We start from the raw sequence: 22,277 nt of genomic DNA on the forward strand, positions 1-22,277 counted from the left end.
CAGCTCTTCGTTGTAGCGTTGTTAAATAGTAGGGTACTCTACAGCAGCCACGCACCATTTGGGACGGTGGAGACTGGCTGAGCCGAGGACTGTGATCGTGCAAGCAATGTCCTTGGCTCTTACGGTTACCCACGCCCTATAGCGGTAATTATGATGGCTGTTGCACCGCGGTATCGAAGGGCTAGAACCAACGGCAGGTTCGGGTAGCCTGCGCTTTACAAGACAATGTCTTTGTACATCGCTTTCTGATGTTCTTTAAGGCACTTATCGTAAGTCAAGCTTCACTTGCTGAATAGTCCTCATATCCTTCTACATTGCGCTCGAGCTTACGACTCTCTTACGTTGGGTCTGCACATCCGTCTGCGGTCTGACTCTACGAGCGATGGCAAGCGGATCAGAAGATAAATCCGTGGCAATATCACCCACGCGTTCGCATATATCACTGGCTCAGGCTCGGGAGAGATTCGCATACCACAAGCGCATATGTGCATATGACTTCGCCGCCTGCACCGGTTGCTTACCTACACGACGTGACCACAGACTGCCAGAGACAGAGTCCAGCCTGGAGACTCTGCCAGATCCCGCTTCCAGCGATGCGGAAACACCAAAGGATATCTCATCAGTCTCCGAACCCAAGTCGCCACCATGGCTGACAGCGATCGATAAAACCTCCAGTCCGGCGTCCTTACAAAGCGCACAAAGCATTCGATTTCAGCTTCTGGAAGAATTTTGCCACAGTTATTTCCCCCTCCGCGACCAAGATACAGACCACATGTACACCAAGTTGCTGTCTCGAGATAGTCTTCAGCCGATAACCGTAGGAATGCAAGTAGCAGTCGATGCACTCTGCCTTCTCCAGATGGGCACGAACTACCGGGATTCTTACTTACTGCATCAGGCCGTAGCTCAATACGACAAAGCCCTTGTGAATCTGCAGTACGATCTTTCCAGGGTGAGTGATGTGACAAGCAACGAGGGAATCTTAGGGACCATATACGTACTGGGATTCTGTGAAATGTTTCGTGCCGTCTCCAGCAACGGCCACGGCGAGAGAACACACCACTTAGGCCTGCAAGGGATGCTAATCGCTCGAGGACCGGACAAGCAGTACTCTGCATTCGCGCAGCTCCTGCTTTACAACTTGCGCCATCTCACCGCCATATATGGTGCGATTGATTGCAAGCGGGTTCCCCTTCGCGATGCAGCATGGAAGCGATGCGCAGCGATGACCTCTAGGTTGACGACTGAGCTTAGCGATCTTGTGCTGGAGGTGACAGACCGACTAGCGGCGCACAAGCCAAGAGACAGACATACACTGACCAACGCGTTGCTTCCCTGGTCGATGCTTGAAAGCAGGCTGCAGTCGTGGCTAGTGAGGTGGATGCGGTCATTCGAGCATTTACCATACAGGACCGTTAAGGCAACAGCATTCACACACTTTACATTGCATACTATCGGATGCCCGAATGTTTTCCCGCGTGCCTACGAGTTTCCCTCCTTCGCTATCAGCTCGGCACAAACCACCTACTGGATCATGTCACTGCAGGTCAAGCAGAAGATCCTAGAGATTGACTCGATATGCGATGATCGCCCTTTGCGCAGCCGCCTGCAGGCTCTAACGGACGAGGCTACAGAGTGCGCAACCCATCTCTGCCAGAGTGTAGCGTGGATGACCTTACCGCAGCATGGATCGTGTGGCATCATGCGCGCCTCGGGGCCTCTCCACTACGCTGTTCGGTGGTTCGACAAGTTGAAGGACTGGCGTCGGGTGGCATGGTGTGGGAAGGTCAAGTCAAGCATTGAAAGCTGTGGAATGGTGTCGCCTTATTCGGGTAATTTCGTGAGCGATAATGAGCTGAGCGTGCAGGGAGTGGATGATGGGCCAGGTCCACGGTGGGAAGGGTAAAGAACGAGTTCTTAAGGTATGTGTCTCTGGTCAAATGGGCATGTGAAAGTTGATGAGAGCTATCGTCCGCGGCCGGACAACCTTCACTGTATGACTAAGGAGGCTTCCCACGATCGTGATCCAAAATAGGCGCGGTGGTTATCACGCGGGACCCAGAGCAGACAGTACTCTCGACCTCGCCTGCGCTTGATGGGGATCACCGCCGCCTTGAGTAGAAATGGATCAGCATGCCAAATAGCCGTACGTCAACAACATGAAGCAAGTGCAGGAGTGACGAACGTTGCGCCAACTTGCATGCGTTACTGCGCCACTAAGGTCGAACGCACATTGCACGGCGGGTATCGAGTTTCCATATTCTTGGTGCATCGACCAAATACGGGCGTTCTTCGATATGCGAGAGTAATAACACGTTCACTCGCGACGGATCGACATTGGATGAAGAAGGGTTCCCGAGCCCGGGTTGGATACCGCTCAAGTGCGCCTTCAGCGCCGCCGTATTGTTAACCCTGAAAAGGCAAATGCCGCGATCAAAGGCCCAAGATACAGTCATGAAGATAACCCGGTAACTGCACCACTAATGAAACAGTCAGTAAGACTTGCCGCAGAGATTTCTCATCTTGACTAGTGTCACTGGGAACTGAACGCACGTTAGGCTGGCGTACGTTTGTATCTGGCTGATTACGACAAAACGAGTTGCGAGAGATCCGGGGGATGGCGGCATCCGTAACTACACGGCGAGTCATGTCTCGGGCTATGGGCCGCGCATCGTATCGCGTTATTGTCGAGGTCGGGACTCATCAAGCTCACGAATGAGTTGTGCAGTGTTGTACGCCACAAGGCAGATGGTACAACCTGCGCTGTTGTCGGTAGTAACTCTTCGCTTCGCAGACCATACGCCCGTGGAGAGTAACGGCCATTGCGACGCTGTATTTCTGGTTCAAGCTGTGTCATGGAAAGTTCGTCTCCACGGCCCGTTTGTGGCGCTTGCAGGGTTGCGTGTGTCAAATGACGAGAGTATTGGATATAGACATGGTAGCGAGGGGAGTCCGAAAGCATAACGGGATGTTGTGCAGAGGTCACGCTCATTCATGTCGTCGTACTTCATGGACATCGGATAGCGTGCCCATATGCATGCATTTGTCTACGATATGGCGAGTGACGACGAAAGGAGTGAAGCGCAATTCTACGACGCGCAAGACGCGCTAGTGACCCTAAATGCGGGACATCCATCAACCTTGCCGGAGTCGCGTGGTGAGAATGTTGCGACAACCGCAGATTCACCAACGACGACCAGACTGAATGCCTTGAGAGTACAACATCACCGACACTCTCTGCAGGACGTTCCCGCATTGCCTGCCATACCTGCAAAGTACTTAGAGAACGGTCGACCGGCGAGCATATCAGTGCCGGCACTGCATTCTATACCTCGAGCAAGCGGTCGGGCGCGTGATATCGAAGACGGCGGAGCGCAAAGAGGACGCGCGCGAAGGGCAAAGGACGCAGGCCCGCTGTCGCGTTCTAAAAATGGCGTAGATACAGTGACGCTTACGGTCTCAGCCGGCCATTGCGACGACAACCTTGTAACGAAGAAGGCGCGGCAGAGATCGCTGCCAGCGTTGGCACCAAGACCTCAGAGGCAGCTGTCTGACCCTGAAAGGACATCTGACTTAGGCGCGCCGGAAACGATGGCGCGACGTGGGAAAGACGGCGATCTGTTCCTGGAGCTTGCGCATGATGACGCACAAGATGAAGTGCGACCATTGACTCGTGCTGCAAGTCGTCTGTCTCAATTCAACAGTCGGCGCTCACTACCGCCGGAAGGTCTCTTGAGCTCAGCTGCGGACCGCAGACCAAGGTCTAGTGGTAGCTTATTGCAACAACGGCCTGTGTCGCGGTTCAGCGGCTACCCTACCGAGGGTATACGGTCTGCCGAAAAGTGTCGGGAACCCTTCGGCCGCAGTTCATTAGAAGGCGAGGACAACGCTAGCGTTTCTGGGAGATCTACATCAAGTCGCGCTCGTCCCTATATAATCGCTCCTGAGCGACCCGATGTATCCGCTCGTATGAGAGACAGAGCGCGTTCGCCTGAGGTGCACTCCTTCAGCAGGCGGCGACCTTCCTACGGCCAGACCTCTCCACAGCTATACAAAGGACGGCAATCGCAGCTCGCCAGCAAAGCTAACGACTCGCAAGATGATTCGCCGGCTGGTAGCTCGGAGCCGAAAGCGGACTCAGCCTCAGTGGAGTCGCAGACTGACACGGTATGGGACGAGCTTGACGACCTCAAATCGCGCATCAAAAAGCTGGAGCTTACAGGCAAGCATCCGCCAACTTCTGGTGTAGCCGTCTCAGGATCGTCGAGTGAACGACCACGGACGGCAACCACCGCACCCACGACAATCGACTTGTCACCCAAGCACGAGCAGAAGTCTGACGGTCGACCAACTACCCAGTCGGATTCTGGCGCTCAAGCGGTTGGTGCTCTTGGGGCGACCAACATCCACCCGACGCTGCATACCGCGCTTGCGAAAGCGAAACCGTTACTCAACCCTACGCTGTATAGGACGCTTGAGGCAACAGCAGCTGACGCGCTACAGCTTGCCGCAATGACCGGCAGCAACACTGGACCACATGGCACAACATTCTCCGCGGCATCCATCATTAATGGTGGATCTGAGCGACACGTACGGCGCAAAGCAGATACAATGTGCCGCAATCTTACTGACTTGTGCCTTGCGCTATGCGAGGGTAAGCACGAGGCTTCCAGCGTGGCCACAACGCCGATCAATCTGGAGCCAGTACGGAGTTCGCCTACCATAAGGTATTCCAGAAGTAGTATTGGTGGGCATGGCGACACCGCGGTTCCGGTCAGTCGCCCTATGAGCCGACTCGAAGCACGAAGGACGAGCATTCTTGGAGTTCTGCCCAACGGCAGCGTTAGTGGCAACAGCCGACGCGAGAGTGCCGATGATGTCTCCGCTTCTGAACAGGAGGGTACGCCGTCACAAGCGGATGGACCGCAGCGGGAGCTTCGCCACGTCGGGCGAGCAAGCAGTCGCCTCCTCAGCGCACGATTGTCTCGACAAGAGGACGTCAGTGGCGATGAAGATCCCACTACACGGCCAGCCTCGCGGGCCATGACGGACGCTGGCGGGTCACGCAACAGGCCTTCCGCATCTAGTGACTATGCTCGATCACCCAGGACTGCGGAGTCGCCCCGTTTTCGGGAGACGCTTACAGCTCGCAGAACTAATGGTAGCGCTTTCGAAGCCAACAAGGAGCACTCTCGAGTGGCATCGCTGAGCTCTGATGTGGGTCGGAAGCGCTGGACGAGAGAGTCGACACCGCCCGTGTTAGAGGAGGAACTGAACGAAGCGGGCGAGTATCAGCCTTCTTCACAACCGAAACGCAGACTCACGTCGCTAGGCCAGTTCAGCGCGAGAAGGGCGGCGGAGATGCCGAGTCGGGCTGCTAGTCTCAGTTCGAGGAGGCATGTGGTTGAAGGCTGAGGCCCGCTGCAGGAGTGCTACATGCGATGCGTAAGACGTCTGCTTATCACATTCAGACTTCTACTCCATGAGGTGTCAAAACGACCAGATACGGGGCGCACTCCCCTGACCAACACTTCGCCATGCCTTGCCTTATTGCACACTTAATGGCTGCCATTAGCGCCATTGACACCATTGACAACACCCCCAGTCATTTGGTTGACCAGACCCACTTCGTTGTACTTATACCTCTCTTCCCGCTCCCAATACTTGTTAAAGCCAACACCTTCACACACTTCCGAGTAGCTTAGGATCTCGGGCGGTGCGCCTACCGTCATACTTTCTTTCAGTGACTCGAGCGCTTCACGCATTGCCTTCAACTTGGCAGCCACCAAGCGCCACGGGTAAGCGACAGCGCACATCCCGAGCTCAGCCAGTTCTTTGGCAGACAGGTTCTGGGTCAAGCCGCCTTCGATGATGTTGGCGAACGTCGGGATACCGATCTCTTGTACGGCTCTCTTCATCGAGTCCCGGTCGGGCAAGGCTTCTACGAAGACCGCATCGACGCCGATGCGCCGGAACTCCTTGGCGCGGGTCATTGCTTCGTCCCAGCCAAGAATGAGGCTGTCGGTACGGGCAAGGACGAAGATGTCCAGACCTTCGTTGCGGGCATCTACTGCGGCTTGGATTCGTGCGTATGCTTCCCCACGACTGACAACAGCTTTACCTTTCGTATGGCCGCATCCTGGTACAAGTGTTAGCTTCGACACTCGGAGTCCCAAAGACCACGACACCTACGTTTGGGCCAGGTCTGGTCCTCGATCATGATGCCTGCGGCACCTGCTAGTGCATAGCACTCCACTGTCCGCTTGACGTTCATTGGGCTGCCGTAGCCGGTGTCCCCATCAGCCATGACCGGCACGCTGACCTGCCGAACCGACTCCTGGATCTTGTCGCACATCTCCTGCATTGCAATATAACCAGTGTCTGGGAGGCTGCATTCAGCGTCAGCATACCATGACCGCTCCGTACCTGGGATTTGACTTGCCCGTAACTGCTCGCGCAAGGATAACCCGCAAGAAATACCATAGGGAAGCCTGCCTCCTCTACCAAACGTGACGAAAGACCGTCCATAGAGCAGCAATGCGCAAGGATCTTGGTGGGGTCACGATGGGCCTCGAGCATCATTGTCCGCAGCCGCGATGCCTGGATCGAAGGGATGCGGCCGCGCACATTGGGGAGATTGAGCGTCACATCTCGTCCGAGATCCGACTTGCCCTGCTTGCCTACAGAGACTGGGTCTTCGAATTGGAAAGGGTATGGATGGGTGTTGACAATGGCCTTAGACATGATGGCAGTTCGCTGTTGCTAATTGCTGACTGTTCCGGGAAAGTGGCGGAAGCGAGCTGAATGAAGGTATACGCAACCAGAGTTGTAGCGCAGGTCCGAGCGATGTTATACTGCCGTACGCGTGCTCGAGACGTGCAATGTCGGTCAACGCGGCCCAAAAACTGTAGAGGGAGTTGCGATCCGCAGACTCCATCCGATGGTATCCGGCAATATCCGAAACCACTCGGCTTCGAGATGCCGTACACGCCTAGTTCAGGCAAGGTTGGTGGGCACCGGAGGGCCGTATCTCTCTATACCTCTGGATGTCTTGACGAACCCAAGAACAAATGTAGCATATTAACAAACATCTTGCGTGGGGTGCGAGCGCCGTTCTCGCCCAAACACTGCCTTTACAGAATCCGTCCCGTGTCAACATGCCAGTCACCCACTTTGCGACGCCCGATCCATACGCGTATCACAATGGCTTCTGCTGCCATCACGAGTCCGAGGCACTGCAGGGAGCCCTACCACTCGCTCAGAATTCGCCACAAAAACCTCCCTACGGACTCTACGCTGAGAAGCTGTCGGGCACTGCATTCACAGCACCCCGAAAGGAGAACCAACAGTCCTGGATGTATCGCATCTTACCGTCAGCTGTGCACCGCGCATGGGAACCGGTGCCAACCCAGGAGTATGACGCTACAAGCCTGAGCGGCGCCGATGTACAACAGATTCCGAATCAGCTACGCTGGGACCCCTTCGACTTCGATGATGCAGTGGATTGGCTGGGTGGGCTTCATCTAGTCGCCGAAGCTGGAGATCCAGTGATGAAGACTGGCCTGGCGATCTACGTCTTTGCGGCAGGTCAGAGTATGAAGGCGAACGAGGCGTTCTACTCAGCCGACGGCGATATGCTTGTAGTTCTTCAGCATGGTGTACTCGACCTGACCACAGAGTTCGGACGCATCGCGCTTAGAGCCAATGAAATCGCCGTAATCCCACGTGGTATCAGATACCGCGTAGACATGCCAAACGGTTCTGCCCGAGGGTACATCTGCGAGCTCTATCAGGGCCACTATCAACTACCCGAGTTAGGGCCGATTGGCAGTAATGGTTTAGCTAACGTGCGTGACTTCCAAGTTCCGCGAGCCTTCTACGAGGAGGATTTCAATACCTGGACGCTCGTTTCCAAGTTCAACAAGGTGCTGTACCGGACGAGTCAAGACCACACGCCGTTTGACGTTGTGGCTTGGCATGGTACCTACTACCCTTACAAATATGACTTGGGTCGCTTTAACACCATCGGCTCCATCTCCTATGACCATCCAGACCCCAGCATCTTCACAGTCTTAACCGGACCAAGCTATCAAGAAGGGACCGCGATCGCCGACTTCGTCATCTTTCCGCCCCGCTGGCTGGTGCAGGAGGACACCTTCCGACCGCCCTGGTACCACCGCAACACCATGTCTGAGTTCATGGGTTTGATCGCAGGGGATTACGATGCCAAAGCCGGAGGGCCGGGCGGCTTTCGCCCCGCAGGTGCTAGTCTCCACAACATCATGAGCGGCCATGGTCCGGATGCGGTAACGCATCGTGCAGCAACGTGTACCGACCTCAAGCCACAGAAGGTGGGAAGTGGGTCGATGGCGTTCATGTTCGAGAGCTGCCTGATGGTAGGAGTGACTGCGTGGGGATTACAACACTGTCAGAAGGTGCAACCGAAGTACAATGAGGAGAGCTGGGAGCCGTTGGTGTCTCACTTCGACAAGTCGAACGTGGGAGCAGGTGCGGCGAACCAGAATGGTCATTGAACCCTTCGAGCAAGATACTGTAACCAGCTTGCATTATCTCAGCGTACGTAGGTGCGGCACAGGATGTGGTGGTCCTTCAATTCTGCACTGTCGGTAAAGTCGCGCTACGTAGAGAGACAAGGACGGCTGAAAGCAATTCTAAGACACATGCTTGAGTCACAAAAGGTGAGTGCAGGCAATGACGGGTAGAAGTCTGATTACAACATGCACCGTTGTGGAGGATGGACAATTACGCAGTGAGAACACTGTAACTAAGACGTCTTTTCAACATCCATGCGGATCATCAAACACTTCCGCTCATCTCTCTCTGCATCGCCTGCTTAACCATCTCGCCGCACAACTTAGCATACGGATTCGTCATGACAGCCATCTGCTTCGCAACGCCATGACCGTACCTCCCGCCCTCCGCGAAGTCCAAGCTCGCCAATTCCTGCAAGCTGTCTGCATCCAAGTCGGCGTATCGCTCGATCGAGGCTAGAAGGTGGTGCGTAGTCCGGCGCTTCGATCCTTCGTACAACAAAGAGGCACGATGTGTGTGTGCCGCTGAGAGAACGGTCGCTTGATCCGCAGTCACACCGCCGCTGTGAGGGTGTGAGGGTGAAGCGAGCTGGATAGCTGTGTCAAGGTCGCCGAAAAGCTGACGGACAACCTCCGGCCGCGCGGCGAGCTCGTCCAGGCTGTACATAAGACGTCTTGTTTGCGCCCGGTTGTTGTACGCTGACGCATAGGCAGGGTGCTGAGCAATGAGCTGGTCCAGTGCAATGACAGTTGACTCTAGGCTTGAGCGGTCGGGGTTGTCGTTGCTAAGAGCTAGAAGCAGTTGCCGCTCGTGCCGTTGTAGCTTCTGTGTGAGCTGGTCCCTTATCGGTATTGACGTAGGTTGTGGCGGCGTATTACTCATGCCTCCTTCCGCATCGAAGAGCACTCCAAGAACAGTTTGATCATTCTGGCTAAGGTATGTTGCGGTAGCCATCAGCGCGGTCGTAGGTGAACACTTGGGGCCGGAAGCTCGCGGGACGTTATGAATGCCAGGCGGCGTCGTGTCAATAAACCTGAGCGGATGTGGTTAATAGAAGGGTACTGACTGATAGCATTAGGCGCAGGCAGAACGCAAGAACGATTAGATCTTGGCCCTGCGACTTCGATGCAGGTCGGTTATCGTCGGAAAGCGTCGTTCCGGATCCGGACAGGAGGACTATCCAGGGGTAAGCAATCCTCGGCCTATGGTCTGGATCCAGTCGGCCTTACCTCTCATGACGGCAATCTACGGCTCAAGCAGTGAAAGATCGGTATGTGCAGATGCACGCATAACTGACCCACCGATGGTTTGCTTTAAGGCACAATGTCTGCCCTTATAGCCGAGCCTTCTTCGAACATTCGTGATTCAGTACAGCCTTTTGAATACCAGAACCTCACTGAAGCAACCGTCGGGATTCGGGGAGACGCACTATGTCAACGACCACCATCACCAAGGCCGCAGAAGCCTTGCAAGCGACATTGCCAATCGTAGCAGAACCAGCAAAGCCGAAGCAGCAGCTCAGCACCTACCAAGGCTATGACAACGTCCACTGGTATGTCGGCAATGCCAAGCAGGCTGCCGCGTATTATACCACTCGTATGGGGTTCAAGAAGATCGCATATCGCGGCCTAGAGACGGGCTCGCGAGTTGTTGCTTCACATGTCATCAGGAATGGCGACGTAACGTTCGTCTTCACCTCGCCTCTCCACGCACCGAAGACCAATAGCACCGGCTGGTCGGAGGAAGAGAAGCAGCTCGTCAATGAGATTCACGATCATCTAGCGCAGCACGGCGACGCCGTCCGAGACGTCGCCTTCCAGGTTGATGATGTACACGCCGTCTACGAGGCTGCGGTGAGGAATGGCGCCAAGGCTGTATATCCGCCCAAGGAGCTGTCGGATCAGTTCGGTACTGCGAAGTACGCTCGCATCCGTACATATGGTGACACCACTCATACGCTCATTGAGAGGAGGGACTACCATGGTGCCTTTCTTCCCGGCTTCAGAGCGGTTGAGGAAGAGGAGAAAACAGCCAGATACCTGCCGCCGGTGCAGTTGGAGAATATCGACCATTGCGTTGGCAACCAGCCCTGGGATGAGATGGACGCAGCCTGCGACTAGTAAGCCTTCCCCTCTGCTTGTTATATTCGTCCCCACAAGCTGATGGAGGTACAGCTATGAGAAGGCGCTGGGCTTCCATCGCTTTTGGTCCGTCGACGATAAAGACATATGCACAGAATATTCCGCGCTGAAGTCCGTGGTGATGGCGTCTCCCGACGAGAAGATCAAGATGCCCATCAACGAGCCTGCCAAAGGGCTGCGGAAATCGCAGATCGAGGAGTATGTTGATTTTTACAATGGCGCTGGCGTGCAGCACATCGCCCTAAGTTCGTAACACCTCGTATTGCTGCGTGAGACACTGCTGACGCGGTCACTCTTTCATTAGGGACAGATGACATCGTGAGCGCCGTCTCCAACCTCGCTGAGCGCGGCGTTGAGTTCATCAGGGTGCCGGACTCGTATTACGAGCTGATGGCGAAGAGACTCTCAGCCGCCGGGTTAGAGCTGTCGCAGGATTTCGCCAAGTTGAAGGAGCTTGGCATCCTCATTGACTTCGACGAGAATGGCTACTTGCTTCAGCTTTTCACGAAACATTTGATGGATCGACCGACCGTCTTCATAGAGATCATCTACCGCAATAACTTCAGCGGATTTGGTGCTGGCAACTTTAAGAGTCTATTCGAGGCCATTGAGCGGGAGCAGATGGCTCGTGGCAACCTCTAGGTACGGTGTCGTAGATGCAACCTTTTGCCGTGCACAAAAAGACCAGGAGTAGGTAGATAGGAGGGTGCAGTGCATCGTAAGGAGGCGGCTACGTTCAGTGTATTCATACAAGACCCGATTAGGATTTTTGACACTGAGCCTCACGCTTCCGTTGACTTGGCATATCCAGATCCTCTCACCTCCAGATCCTCTCATCTCCAGATCTTCTCATCTCCAGATCTTATGCAGTGCGTGCTGGTTGATTGCCTGCAGGGCAGCCGAAGCGACTTCGTTCTTAGAGCTCCTACGATTGGTAGGACGTAGTCCGTCCGTGTCCTACATGTGACCCTTCCGGCGTGTGCTCCAGCTTGGACGGGACTGGCACATGGCTCAGACCAAGAGGGGCGCAAGATCTCTGTGATTTCGACCCGGTGACGGCCGGTCCAGCAGGATTACAGCGATACCGTTCCGGACTCGGATCATGGCACGGTTCGCTCCACGCAGGAAATGATGGAACAGTTTATGCTCTCCATGCGGAAGTCCCCGGCTCGGAAAGCGCAGGACATGGGGAATCGAGAAAGCATCTCCACTCGCCTCAACCGCTCCACGCGGAGAAGCCCCACGGGGTTTGATCCTGGCACCCGGACTGTACCTCGAACCAGACTCTTATACTATTTGTCGTTCGTGATTGTCACTTCTCCTGCTGTTGTCCGTTGTTGCACAATCAGACCTGTTGCTATTCACCAAAGCCTGTCAGCACTCGTTAGGCTTACTTGCCTAGGCTTCTCTATGCTGTAATGGCAGAAGACAAGTCCTCCGTTGAGATGAAGGAAGAGGCAAGGGTTGCCGAGGAGCATACGCAGCCGATCTCCGTGACGCCTGAGCAGGAGAGAGTAATTCGCAGACATGTCTGATTCCGCATGTGCCAGGACGTTAAGGACCCTATACTGACAAGGACACCAGTTTGACCGCCGCATCGTTCCCATCGTCTGCATCGCCTACGTCCTGTCCTACCTTGACCGTGGCAACATCGGTAACGCAAAGACCGCTGGTGCGCAAAAGGATCTCCATCTGTCTTCCTCACAATGGACATGGGTATTGAATGCGTTCTACATTGCTTATGTTCTAATGGATTGGGTGAGCCACCCAGTAGACGTCCTGTTGGTGTGTTGATACTGACGCAATACGAGACTCAAATTCTCTGGAAGATCTTCCCTGCACACATCTTCGTGGCGTCGCTTTGCGTCCTCTGGGGCATCTGCGCGATGTCTGCCGGCGCGGTACACGGCCTGTCATCGCTCGTTGTCGTGCGAGTCTTCTTAGGCATCTTTGAGGCTAGTTTCGGAGCCGGCGCGTAAGTGGTTCAGGCACTGTCTGTCGCCATTACGGCGCTCAGTCTCCGGCAAGGCAGTCACTAACGTCAGCCCTCCGTAGTCCTTACTTCCTCTCGCTATTCTATCAGCGACAGGAGCTAGCATTCAGGACTTCGCTGCTCTTGGGAATGTCGCCATTGGCCAACTGCTTCGCGAGCGCTCTTGCATACGGCATCTCTCAGATACGAGGATCACTGCAGCCTTGGCGGTTCATCTTCATCATAGAGGGAGCCCCAACAATCCTGTTTGCTCCCGTCGTGTTCTTCCTCTTGCCGGATTCACCTGGCACGGCCAAATTCCTCGACGAGCGGGAGCAGACACACGCTTTGGAGCGTATGCAGACACGCGACCACACCAAAAAGAGCGGCATCCACTGGAAGGCGTTCCTTGCCGGACTGGTAGACTATCGCAACTTCATCCATATGGCCATCCACTTCATGTGCAATTACTCCTTCGCTGGGCTATCGAACTTCCTGCCCACTATCGTGCAAAATATGGGTTACACTAGCATCAACGCACAAGGTCTAACAGCGCCAATATACTTCTTGAGTTTCCTTTGCTGCGTCGCTGCAGCCCTGATAAGCGACAAATGGGGCAACCGAGGACTTATCATCATGACCTCAGCAACAGTTGGTACCGTTGGTTATATTCTATTAGCTATCCTCGAAGAAAAGAAATACAACAGCGTTCGCTACTTCGCCGTCTGGCTTGCGGTCTGTGGCATTTACCCTGCCCTTGCAATTAACGTGAGTCAGCGAAACCAGCATTCCACCCTATTGCCATAGCCAGCAGGCTGACCTGATGCAGATAACATGGCTCTTGAATAACAATGTCAACGAGTCCAAGCGGGGCGCAGGCCTGGCCGTGCTTGCAGTCTTCGGACAGTGCAGCTCGTTTCTTAGCTCAGCGATGTTTCCGAATGCCGATGCGTATGTCACATCCGTCATCATCCGTACAAGATCTCACTGACAGACCGATGACAGACCGTTCTTTCAGCGAGGTTGCGCCATCGGCGCAGCATTCACTGGCTGCATTGTACTCTTGGCCGCTGCACTCTTCATCCGCTTGCGAACAAGCAACGCCCACAAGGACAGACTCCACGGCCGTCCGCAAGCAAACGAGCAGCTTGATATTACAGATCTTGGCGAAGCGCACCCATCATTTAGATACTTCTTATGATCTTAAGAAACATGAACAGATCGCCTGATTTCAGGAAGCTTGGCATTGTTGCAGACGCACCACACTGCAACCTGGTGTAACATGGGCTTAAAGCTGACCGTTGATGAGCGAGCAAGTGGTCAATAAGCTAAATCGTGTCCGGGTTTGGGAAAGGGATCGAAAAGCGGCAAGGCGGTACGAGCGGCTTGTTTCGTACTGAGAGTGTGCAATGCTTGATGTATGCTGTTATTAGTGTATGCCGGTTTCAGCTACGTCTCAATGAGGCAATACTTTCAAAATGTTAGCTGCGATTCAGCAGGTCACCTTCCGAGATGACCATGAGTCATCCAAAACCGCATTATCAACTCTGTCTACGGTTTGTATTGAGACTTGAAATACACCAGTCAAAGTGTTGCATAGTCTCCATGGCACGAAGAAATAGCTGGTACTTCAAGTTACTGGAATGCGAATCACAAGCCCTCTGACAACTGCGGCATATTCCACAGGAAGTCAAGAGATTCGCTTGTCAAGCTTGCATTCGGCTCAAACATCTCGACGTCGAACGGCGCAATGGAAACGTTGAAAGGCTGTGCCAACCAACCATCCCACATAGCGTCTGCTTCGCTTCCGGCTGGGAAGAAAGATATGTCTGGATGACCGGTAGCTGAGGACTGTCCCTCATCACGACTACTCGCTCCGTAGTACCGCTGTCCTGTCTGCACCGCCCCGTCGGCATTGTCGAGCGACGGTTGACCCTGGGTAGCATCCTGCCACGGCCGGCGATCAAACCGTTTCGGAACGGTCAGACGATCATTAGAGCTCAGCCGTAAGTTCCGCTGTATTTTGCGAAGATGGCGAGCCATTAGCTCAGCGTATCGGCTCGAAAGGTGTACATCATCGGCACGGTTCTTAGCGAGCGCTTCAACACACGCTTCGAGTTGCCTCAGCGAATTAGTGGCGTCAGCCTCCCGCGTTCCCAGGCTAAGCGTCTTCACAAGATAGATCGATGCGGCTACCAAGCGGAGGAAGAACCGTACGGGTGAGTACTGTAGCACACCCTCGTCTGACAGCTTCTTCGCGGTTACTAGAATGTGTCCGCTGGACTCCCGGACATCATTGATAAAGCGAAAATCTTGTTTGTACTCTTTGCGGAACAGGTCCTGGTCGAGCCAGCTGCTGCCAGACATCCCACCGCTCGTGCGTTCGATCAAAGCTTGTAGTGCAAGCGAGTTGACGTACACACGTGTGAAGTAGTACTCGACCAGGACGATATCTTTGGCGGCGGAGGCGACCACTGAAAAAGTCATTGTCAGCAATGCGTTATACAGCACTCGAATCAGGAGGAGCAGTACTGACTCGGTAGCTCCACACTCATGAAATCGCTATGCCACTTCGCCAGTAATGGTTGGTAATGCTCCAGCAGGTTGACATACTGGCCGCTGCGAAGCATCCTTTTCGTAGTCGGTTTGGAAGATATCATCTGGGTAGCAGTGCTCAGTAGTCGAGTAATGTCTATCCAGCTTGCAAGGAGTCTTTCCCGGTCATACGCAGCTTGCTCTTGCACCGATGATGTGGTGGGCGGACTGGAGGAGAAGCTAGAGTGATCGCCTTGTGGATACACGTTGGTGCATCCCAGCCGAAGTGATAACTGGGTAGAATAGAAGTACAGCAGTTTGCGAATTCGACGCTTCTGTCGATGGATCTCAATCTGTGTCGAAGTTGAGGGTGGATCATCTGACGAATCGAACACTCCAAGCTCGTGTGCGAGTGTGATTGCCAGTCCGACTAGCATCCAGCTCAAGCGATCAGAACGCTTGGCGGGCTCGAAGACTTCCTCTCGCCACCTCCGCGACGCATCGCTCCTTCGGTCTTGCGGTTCGAAGGAGTCATCCATATCAGGAGCCAAGCCAGCGTCCCAGCCATCATTCTCGGGAGGGAAGTGCAGTAACCGTGGATGCCATTCGATGATGAGCAGCAGTGCTTGTATGCTGCCGAGTGTGCGGGTCTTTGCAGTGCTATACTTCTCTGAGCCGAAAGTTATTCGTTGCACAAGGTGCTCGATATGCCGCCAAAGCCGAGCGTGAATGAAGGTCGAGCGGGTTGCGCCTGCAGAGCCTGGCAGATCGCATTGACGAGAAGCGATCATGAGGATCGTACAGCAAAGCAGTGGCTCATGGAGGATGAGAAGCTTGTGCGTGTCCTGATCGGCAGAGAGGGTATCCGTGATTGGAGTCAATGGTGCAAGATGCTTGAAGAAGCTGAATCTCCTGTCAATTAGAAGTACGACATCGCGGAACGAAGGACGTACAACTCTAAATACGACACCGCCTCCGGTGCCGTGAACCAGCCCTGACGAACGAAGCGGAGTTTCTCCCACAATAACAGCGTATCCGGTTGAAGATGGCCGGGTAGATGCAGCTCGGAGTTTGCTTGGGTGGATGTATCTTCTGAGCGTTGCTGGCGTGTGTGCCTTTCCGGCTGCCCATCGTCCTCCGGATCTGAGGAGTCCGGATGTACAGCTGCACTGAACAAGAGGCCTACAGCGTCGCTCGAAGAGGTTACCAGTGTCGTGCGAACCACGTCGTTGTGTAAACTAGAAGATGGATCCGATGGCACGGCGCAGGCTGTGGAAGGAGCACGGGGCAGGTATGACGCTGATTCTCTCTCTGCCGCTGATTGATCTGGGAAGGTCGCGGCAAGATTATCGTTGGAAGCGTCATTAACGCCTCGATTATACCGGTCGATGGTTAAGTTTGGCAGTATGGCATTCGTGGCGGCTGCTTTTTCGGATGCATGATGGTCATGCAGATAACGTGGTGACGGTGCCTTTCCAGCCAACGGTCGACCTGAAAATGCCTCAAAAGACGTACTTTCCGCCGTAGACCGTGTTGAGGCTGTTCCCTCACGTTGCTCGCCATCCGTAGTCTTGACTCTCTTGTTCGATCTCTCCAGTGGAAACACACACGGGCGGCGCTCTCGGCGGCAGCGAGTACACTCCGAAGCATCTGAAGTGGTCTCACACCTCGCTTTGTGCTTGCGACAAGCTTCGCAAGCCTTGTAGGCACGCTTGTAGCCCGCTTCATCATCTCCAGTAGCGCGGTGACTCAATGATGCATTGGCCACGTTAGTAGCTGTCGTAGAACGTGAGGCGCTGGCATGCTGCGCCATGGAGCGACAGCCTGCAAATGGCAGGAACCGGTTCGGCTACACACTGCAATGAGGAGTGGTCGGAACGGAGAAGTGAGGATAAAAGTCGCATCCATGTAAGCGGAGAGAGATCTGAATTCCGACCCGATTACTGTAACCGAGGCTTTCCGGCCTTCCGACCTTCTCGTCTTGTCTTCACCATCGGTCCGCTTCCATCTGAAGATCAGCATTACGTCTTAACAGTGGCTATAGAGTGTGAAATGCATGGGAAGGACCAGATCTCACTAGCCAATAACAACCTCAATGCGTATGAAATGCTACTCGCAAACCCGTGAGCTTCCGCTGTACGGTGAAGTACTCATTGCTCTCTGAGTTCTCTCGGCGTATCCGGCTGCATTCTCCAAGACCCTGCACGGAAAGCTTCAAGCCGTTGCAGTTCCGCATAGATCGACTTGATGCGTGGGAAGCGGTCAATTTCGACACCGAAACGCAGAGCTCCGTCAACAGCTGGCGCAAGCACGACATCCGCCATTGAGACAAAATCGCCCATTGAATATCGCGCGCTGACCTGGTGTTGGCGAACAAGTAACTGCTCGTATGCGTCTAGGCCAGCAGACATGAAGTCTCGCTGCCACGATGCACCATCTTGTCCGAGGGCGCGGACCCTTTGCAACACTTTCAGGTTGGTCACCGGCTGCACGTCGCAGGCGATGATATGCACGAGAGCTCGGACTTGCGCACGTTCGATGCGGTCAATTGGTAGTAGCGCGGGAAGCTCGGGTCGACTGTCTTCGAGATATTCCAGAATTGCGATGGACTGCTGAATGATGTTGGTGACGGTGTTGTCTTTCACCACAAGAGTCGGGACCGTCTCTGAGGTGTTGACGCTCTTGTACCCTTCAGCCTTCTGTTCATTCTCCAGTAAGTTGACGTACTGATAGTGGAGTGTTATGCCTTTGTATGCGGCGGCGATCCGCACTCGTGCTGAACAAGAGGAGCGAAAGTAGGTGTGCAGCGTGTATTCGGGCGCCATCACACTGACTGGCTATGTCTGATCACTCAAGGGCGGTATACTGCTACAGATTGTGAGCTGTCATATCATCCTACCCATACCGCTGAGCTTGTAAATGTCGTACCTGGATTCGCCGTATCAGGGTTTTACCGTCTTCCGTGAAATAGTGCGCTAGACGCCTGCATCGCAGGCTTCCGTTCCGTCGCTGCCCGAGCCTGAAGTCATATGTTAGTGTTGATACGCCCGGATGCTTTCAGTGCTGAGGCTCATCCAGTTGATGATGGCATCCAGCAGCTCCTGGCTGGACATTGACGAAGCCAGCGAATTCTCCCTAGCGAATCTGCCATTCGGCATTGTCTCACGAGCTGGATGTTGGGAAGAGCCGAGACCTGCCATCGCCTTAGGGACTTATGTCGTTTCCCTTCGAGACTTAGCGGAACGGAATGGCTTCGCTGAGTGCCCGGATGCCATTCCTCACTTGGCTGTATTCACCGCCGGTTCACTGAATAACATGGCAGCGATCGGTCGTCCGTTCTCTCAAACGCTTCGGACCTACATCCGGGATCTGCTGGTCACGGACACGCCATATCCGCATCTGTTGCGTGACAATCATGAGCTCCGATCGAGCGCGATCCAGCCGCGTAAAGAGTGCCAGATGCATATGCCAATGGAAATCGGAGACTACACAGACTTCTACGTGGGACTGAACCATGCGTACAACGTCGGGGTGCTGTTTCGCGGACCGCAGAATGCCCTGCAACCAAACTACACACATCTTCCTGTCGGCTACCATGGGAGAGCATCAACGGTGCGTATCTCTGGAGCGCCTGTGCGACGTCCGCGAGGCCAGATCCTGCCGATGCCGGGAGCCACCGAGCCAATCTTTGCTGCGAGCCGGAAGTTGGATGTTGAGTTGGAACTTGCGGCATTTGTATGCAGAACGAATGGGACTGATGGCAGGCCAATTCCGATTGCCGAAGCAGAGCAGTACATTTTCGGCTTCGTCTTGATGAATGACTGGTCTGCACGAGACATCCAGGCATTCGAATACGTTCCTTTAGGTCCGTTCAACTCGAAGAACTTCTGCACGACAATATCTCCGTGGGTTGTCACGGTGGATGCTCTTGAGCCATTCCGCTGCGACAGCCGGATCGATGCAGCCAGGACCCAGAAGTTACTCCCGTATCTCGACGAGCGGAGGGCGACGGGCCGACGGTCGTTCTATGACATTCGGCTCGAAATGGTTCTCACGCCGGCGCAGCAAGGCAATTCAGGACTACGTAAAGCTCATGTTGTCACTAACACGAACGCGGCGAACTTGCTGTTCTCTTTCCCGCAGATGCTCGCTCATCATAGTGTCGGAGGATGTGAGATGAGGGTGGGCGACTTGCTCGGCAGTGGCACTATCTCTGGGCCGGACACTGGGTCCATGGGTAGCCTATTGGAAATAACTGAAAATGGCAAAACGCCCTTGACGCTTGGGGAGGGGATAAGTAGATGCTTCCTCGAGGATGGGGATGAAGTCAACATCAAAGGAGTTGCGGGACAGCTGGGGGCCTATGTTGGGTTCGGAGATTGCAGCGGTATTATTTTAGCGGCCAACAATGAGTAGATTAGTACAGTACTGTTACTTTTACCTCTGCAACATTATGCACTGCTCCACGCTGCGGTCAACGAGTCGACGATGCAGCTTGCAGGATGATCGCTGTAAGGTGCACCGGTTCTGCAAAGGAAGGGACATTGTTGGCAAGGGCGAAGCATGTTCAATGGGAAGTACCTGATATCTTTGTGTTTTTGCGGTACTCGGCCGCTGCTCAGCAGCCGAGCCCGAACGCCAATAAGCGCTGTCACAGCGGCTCTTCCACCCTCTTCCCAACATCCGAGATGGTATGACGCCTCGTGGAAGCAAGGTACTACGAGCAATATGTATATTAAAGGCCCGTCAACATAGTAGGTTTGTCGAAGTTCTAAGTGTCCTCGTCTGTCCTTTCTTATACTTACGTCACGATGTCTAACCTGAAAGTGTTAATTGTAGGAGCCAGCATTGCTGGACCCATGGCAGCATATTGGTTCGCAAAAGGGGGAGCAGATGTCACGATAATCGAGCGCTTCCCAGAGCTACGCAAAGGCGGACACAATATCGACATCCGAACCATTGGCGTCACCGTCATGCGGAGGATTCCCGGCATGGAGGCGGCAGTCCGAGCAAACCTTGCCCCAGTTGATGGCATCAGCTTCCTTAGAGATGATGGTAAACCTTATGCTACCATCAAGGCCTCTGGCGATACCGATCAACAATCTCTCGTGTCGGAGTACGAAATCTTCCGTGGCGATCTGGCGCAGATACTGTACGACTTGACCAAAGACAAGGTTCGGTATGTGTTCGGGGAGCAAATCGCCTCCATGCAGCATACGGATCTTGGACCCATTGTCGTCGAGTTCGCAAACGGGATGCCGGCTCAACAGTACGATCTCGTAGTCGCCGCAGACGGAGCGACATCGAGAACACGAGCTATGGGCTTTGGCTGCGGTGTACGAGACCATGTTAAGAGGCTGAACTGCTGGGCGGCTTATTACTCGATGAAGCAAGATCTGCTCGGTGGCAGCAGGATCGCGCAGTCTTGTAGTGCTGTTGGTGGCCGCTGGCTGGCGGTCGGACCAGATCCCAAAAAGGGTATCAATAGAGTGGGACTGATGCTTATCAAGCCTCAAGACGCCACCGATAGGACGGCATCCTTCCGCGCAGCATTAAAGCAGGGCGATGAAGAGTTGAAGCGTTTCGTCTCGCAAGCGTTCAGAGGTGCTGGTTGGAAGACCGATGAGCTTCTTAAGGTATGGAATCGTGTCCCGCCGAGCTGAGATATCATCTGCTGACGATTGCATTGTCTCGGCAGGCCATGATGGAAGCCGATGATTTCTATGCTTCGGAGATTGTGCAGGTCAAGACGCCCACGCTGTCCAAAGGACGTTTCGTTCTGGTTGGGGATGCAGGCTACGGTCCCAGTAACTTCAGCGGCGCTGGCACGAGTCTCGCTATTGGCGGCGCGTACGTCCTAGCAGGCGAAATCAGCAAGCATCAAAGCGATCTTGACCTGGGTCTCAAAGCCTACGAAGAGCGGATGAGACCTATCATCAACGACATGCAGTTCATCCCGCCATTCGTTACCACCATTCTTGCCCCGCAAAGCGCTTGGGCTATCTGGCTACGCAACACTCTCATCGCCTTCGTGTCCTGGGCTATGGGCTTCAGCGTATACTTCTTATGGCTTGGCAAGCTTTTTGGCGGACTCTACGCCAGCTCGCTCGGCAAAGACAAGTACGGACTTCCGGAGTACGAGTTCAAGAGTGGACCTTGTAGCATTACATGAACTCTACCCCGCAGGCAACTCATCAACCGCCGCCGTGCAAGCGCTAAGGCTGTTCAAACACTCCACTCATGGATCGTGCCACAATCGGCACCGAGCTCTTTCTCCCGTTTTACCTCACCTGGCACCAAGGCGGTCTCATTCGGATCTCAGTGGGCTGCGTTGTTGGAGACGGCATTGCGCTGAAGGAAACTGGGTGTGACTCTGGGTAAATGTGCCTCGTGCTCTCACTCACTGCGCTCAACGAGCAACGAATCGTCGTGTCCATGCGGCGGATACAGCAGTTTGTTGACGTTCTTGCAAAAGCTTCTAGCAGCTGAGCCCATGCATCCTGGCGTGCACCTCAGTATGATTTGAATATTTGGAAACGGCTGGCAAAAGCTTGGACTCTGCTTTCGCTCGAGAAGCGAAGAGTTGGCTGGTGTATACAGTCCGCAGGTTTGCGCGGACCCAAGAGCTAGTAGCTGGAGCGATCACCTTGTACCGAATGTAGAACTTGCGACCTGTACGTCGCCAGGCAGAAAGAGCTGGAGTACGTTCTCTTCAGGTACGCGAGGCTGCTCGTAGACGCATTGCTCTCCGTTATCTACCTGTTACCTTAGCTTAACTCCTTTTCTTGGTAAGCGGGGCCGTCGCTGCCTAGGTGGCGTCCTGTAGCGCAGAGACAGAGTCAAAGTCCTATTTGCACCGAGAGATTGTACAAGTAGTCTCGCTGCACGCCCCTCCAGAATAACATATTAGAAAGCACAACCTTCACGAACCCTTCGATAGACGCGCATCGGCCTCGACGACCCCAGCCGCATCATATCTGCAATGGCGGCCCCACAGCAAGCCCAGCAAAGCATAACATGTCACTGCAAAACCATCCGTATCACCTTCCCATCCCTCCGCGAACCCGCCAACGAGT

At 54.3% G+C, this 22,277-nt stretch overlaps 12 protein-coding genes across 12 annotated transcripts; 7 read left to right on the forward strand and 5 right to left on the reverse strand.

Annotated features, from left to right (window-relative positions):
- Window positions 1–156: 156 nt before the first annotated feature.
- On the forward strand, window positions 157–2,024 carry BAUCODRAFT_172256 (uncharacterized protein). The gene has a single exon (XM_007673500.1). The coding sequence runs from the start codon at window positions 383–385 to the stop codon at window positions 1,904–1,906; it is 1,524 nt and encodes a 507-aa protein (XP_007671690.1). The 5' UTR covers window positions 157–382; the 3' UTR covers window positions 1,907–2,024.
- On the reverse strand, window positions 2,025–2,841 carry BAUCODRAFT_172255 (uncharacterized protein). Its single transcript, XM_007673501.1, has 3 exons — window positions 2,554–2,841; window positions 2,186–2,480; window positions 2,025–2,112 (listed from the first exon to the last, which is right to left on the reverse strand). The coding sequence occupies exons 1-2, from the start codon at window positions 2,647–2,649 to the stop codon at window positions 2,217–2,219; spliced, it is 360 nt and encodes a 119-aa protein (XP_007671691.1). The 5' UTR covers window positions 2,650–2,841; the 3' UTR covers window positions 2,025–2,112; window positions 2,186–2,216.
- A 213-nt stretch (window positions 2,842–3,054) lies between these two features.
- Window positions 3,055–5,415, forward strand: BAUCODRAFT_144169 (uncharacterized protein; the record flags this gene model as incomplete). The annotated part of the gene is made up of 1 exon (XM_007673502.1): window positions 3,055–5,415. One exon carries the CDS (start codon window positions 3,055–3,057, stop codon window positions 5,413–5,415), a length of 2,361 nt encoding a protein of 786 aa, XP_007671692.1.
- A 71-nt stretch (window positions 5,416–5,486) lies between these two features.
- On the reverse strand, window positions 5,487–6,950 carry BAUCODRAFT_172471 (uncharacterized protein). Its single transcript, XM_007673503.1, has 3 exons — window positions 6,443–6,950; window positions 6,193–6,389; window positions 5,487–6,139 (listed from the first exon to the last, which is right to left on the reverse strand). The coding sequence occupies exons 1-3, from the start codon at window positions 6,742–6,744 to the stop codon at window positions 5,559–5,561; spliced, it is 1,080 nt and encodes a 359-aa protein (XP_007671693.1). The 5' UTR covers window positions 6,745–6,950; the 3' UTR covers window positions 5,487–5,558.
- A 1-nt stretch (window position 6,951) lies between these two features.
- BAUCODRAFT_172492 (uncharacterized protein) lies at window positions 6,952–8,676 on the forward strand. Its single transcript, XM_007673504.1, has one exon. The coding sequence runs from the start codon at window positions 7,158–7,160 to the stop codon at window positions 8,532–8,534; it is 1,377 nt and encodes a 458-aa protein (XP_007671694.1). The 5' UTR covers window positions 6,952–7,157; the 3' UTR covers window positions 8,535–8,676.
- Window positions 8,676–9,986, reverse strand: BAUCODRAFT_172250 (uncharacterized protein). Its single transcript, XM_007673505.1, has 2 exons — window positions 9,783–9,986; window positions 8,676–9,729 (listed from the first exon to the last, which is right to left on the reverse strand). The coding sequence occupies exon 2, from the start codon at window positions 9,505–9,507 to the stop codon at window positions 8,818–8,820; it is 690 nt and encodes a 229-aa protein (XP_007671695.1). The 5' UTR covers window positions 9,508–9,729; window positions 9,783–9,986; the 3' UTR covers window positions 8,676–8,817.
- BAUCODRAFT_152993 (uncharacterized protein) lies at window positions 9,924–11,421 on the forward strand. Its single transcript, XM_007673506.1, has 3 exons — window positions 9,924–10,672; window positions 10,728–10,939; window positions 10,999–11,421. The coding sequence occupies exons 1-3, from the start codon at window positions 9,984–9,986 to the stop codon at window positions 11,334–11,336; spliced, it is 1,239 nt and encodes a 412-aa protein (XP_007671696.1). The 5' UTR covers window positions 9,924–9,983; the 3' UTR covers window positions 11,337–11,421.
- Window positions 11,422–11,822: 401 nt separating this feature from the next.
- Window positions 11,823–14,092, forward strand: BAUCODRAFT_172188 (uncharacterized protein). Its single transcript, XM_007673507.1, has 6 exons — window positions 11,823–12,223; window positions 12,279–12,452; window positions 12,506–12,669; window positions 12,750–13,434; window positions 13,496–13,617; window positions 13,672–14,092. Exons 1-6 carry the CDS (start codon window positions 12,113–12,115, stop codon window positions 13,865–13,867), a joined length of 1,452 nt encoding a protein of 483 aa, XP_007671697.1. The 5' UTR covers window positions 11,823–12,112; the 3' UTR covers window positions 13,868–14,092.
- Window positions 14,093–14,316: 224 nt separating this feature from the next.
- On the reverse strand, window positions 14,317–17,014 carry BAUCODRAFT_144175 (uncharacterized protein; the record flags this gene model as incomplete). Its single annotated transcript, XM_007673508.1, has 3 exons — window positions 14,317–15,140; window positions 15,203–16,104; window positions 16,155–17,014. 3 exons carry the CDS (start codon window positions 17,012–17,014, stop codon window positions 14,317–14,319), a joined length of 2,586 nt encoding a protein of 861 aa, XP_007671698.1.
- Window positions 17,015–17,183: 169 nt separating this feature from the next.
- Window positions 17,184–18,139, reverse strand: BAUCODRAFT_172153 (uncharacterized protein). The gene has a single exon (XM_007673509.1). The coding sequence runs from the start codon at window positions 18,024–18,026 to the stop codon at window positions 17,352–17,354; it is 675 nt and encodes a 224-aa protein (XP_007671699.1). The 5' UTR covers window positions 18,027–18,139; the 3' UTR covers window positions 17,184–17,351.
- A 146-nt stretch (window positions 18,140–18,285) lies between these two features.
- On the forward strand, window positions 18,286–19,617 carry BAUCODRAFT_60763 (uncharacterized protein; the record flags this gene model as incomplete). Its single annotated transcript, XM_007673510.1, has 1 exon — window positions 18,286–19,617. The coding sequence occupies one exon, from the start codon at window positions 18,286–18,288 to the stop codon at window positions 19,615–19,617; it is 1,332 nt and encodes a 443-aa protein (XP_007671700.1).
- A 198-nt stretch (window positions 19,618–19,815) lies between these two features.
- Window positions 19,816–21,778, forward strand: BAUCODRAFT_172263 (uncharacterized protein). Its single transcript, XM_007673511.1, has 2 exons — window positions 19,816–20,837; window positions 20,900–21,778. The coding sequence occupies exons 1-2, from the start codon at window positions 20,013–20,015 to the stop codon at window positions 21,371–21,373; spliced, it is 1,299 nt and encodes a 432-aa protein (XP_007671701.1). The 5' UTR covers window positions 19,816–20,012; the 3' UTR covers window positions 21,374–21,778.
- Window positions 21,779–22,277: the final 499 nt, after the last annotated feature.

This window comes from Baudoinia panamericana, assembly GCF_000338955.1.
Source record: "Baudoinia panamericana UAMH 10762 unplaced genomic scaffold BAUCOscaffold_1, whole genome shotgun sequence".
Taxonomy (NCBI): domain Eukaryota; kingdom Fungi; phylum Ascomycota; class Dothideomycetes; order Mycosphaerellales; family Teratosphaeriaceae; genus Baudoinia; species Baudoinia panamericana.

Excerpts from the sequence above, each read along its gene's own strand:
- BAUCODRAFT_172153 (XM_007673509.1), bottom strand. The coding sequence starts at position 18,026 with ATGGCGCCCGAATACACGCTGCACACCTACTTTCGCTCCTCTTGTTCA.
- BAUCODRAFT_172471 (XM_007673503.1), bottom strand. The coding sequence starts at position 6,744 with ATGTCTAAGGCCATTGTCAACACCCATCCATACCCTTTCCAATTCGAA. Across the intron at positions 6,390-6,442 it reads CCTTGCGCGAGCAGTTACGG|CCTCCCAGACACTGGTTATA; the intron begins GCAAGTCAAATC and ends CGCTGAATGCAG. Across the intron at positions 6,140-6,192 it reads GGACCAGACCTGGCCCAAAC|GATGCGGCCATACGAAAGGT; the intron begins GTAGGTGTCGTG and ends CACTTGTACCAG.
- BAUCODRAFT_172256 (XM_007673500.1), top strand. The coding sequence starts at position 383 with ATGGCAAGCGGATCAGAAGATAAATCCGTGGCAATATCACCCACGCGT.
- BAUCODRAFT_172255 (XM_007673501.1), bottom strand. The coding sequence starts at position 2,649 with ATGACTCGCCGTGTAGTTACGGATGCCGCCATCCCCCGGATCTCTCGC. Across the intron at positions 2,481-2,553 it reads CAAACGTACGCCAGCCTAAC|TGGTGCAGTTACCGGGTTAT; the intron begins GTGCGTTCAGTT and ends CTGTTTCATTAG.
- BAUCODRAFT_172250 (XM_007673505.1), bottom strand. The coding sequence starts at position 9,507 with ATGGCTACCGCAACATACCTTAGCCAGAATGATCAAACTGTTCTTGGA.
- BAUCODRAFT_172188 (XM_007673507.1), top strand. The coding sequence starts at position 12,113 with ATGGCAGAAGACAAGTCCTCCGTTGAGATGAAGGAAGAGGCAAGGGTT. Across the intron at positions 12,670-12,749 it reads GCTAGTTTCGGAGCCGGCGC|TCCTTACTTCCTCTCGCTAT; the intron begins GTAAGTGGTTCA and ends AGCCCTCCGTAG. Across the intron at positions 13,618-13,671 it reads ATGTTTCCGAATGCCGATGC|ACCGTTCTTTCAGCGAGGTT; the intron begins GTATGTCACATC and ends GACCGATGACAG.
- BAUCODRAFT_172492 (XM_007673504.1), top strand. The coding sequence starts at position 7,158 with ATGCCAGTCACCCACTTTGCGACGCCCGATCCATACGCGTATCACAAT.
- BAUCODRAFT_172263 (XM_007673511.1), top strand. The coding sequence starts at position 20,013 with ATGTCTAACCTGAAAGTGTTAATTGTAGGAGCCAGCATTGCTGGACCC. Across the intron at positions 20,838-20,899 it reads AGACCGATGAGCTTCTTAAG|GCCATGATGGAAGCCGATGA; the intron begins GTATGGAATCGT and ends TTGTCTCGGCAG.
- BAUCODRAFT_152993 (XM_007673506.1), top strand. The coding sequence starts at position 9,984 with ATGTCAACGACCACCATCACCAAGGCCGCAGAAGCCTTGCAAGCGACA. Across the intron at positions 10,673-10,727 it reads ATGGACGCAGCCTGCGACTA|CTATGAGAAGGCGCTGGGCT; the intron begins GTAAGCCTTCCC and ends ATGGAGGTACAG. Across the intron at positions 10,940-10,998 it reads CGTGCAGCACATCGCCCTAA|GGACAGATGACATCGTGAGC; the intron begins GTTCGTAACACC and ends CTCTTTCATTAG.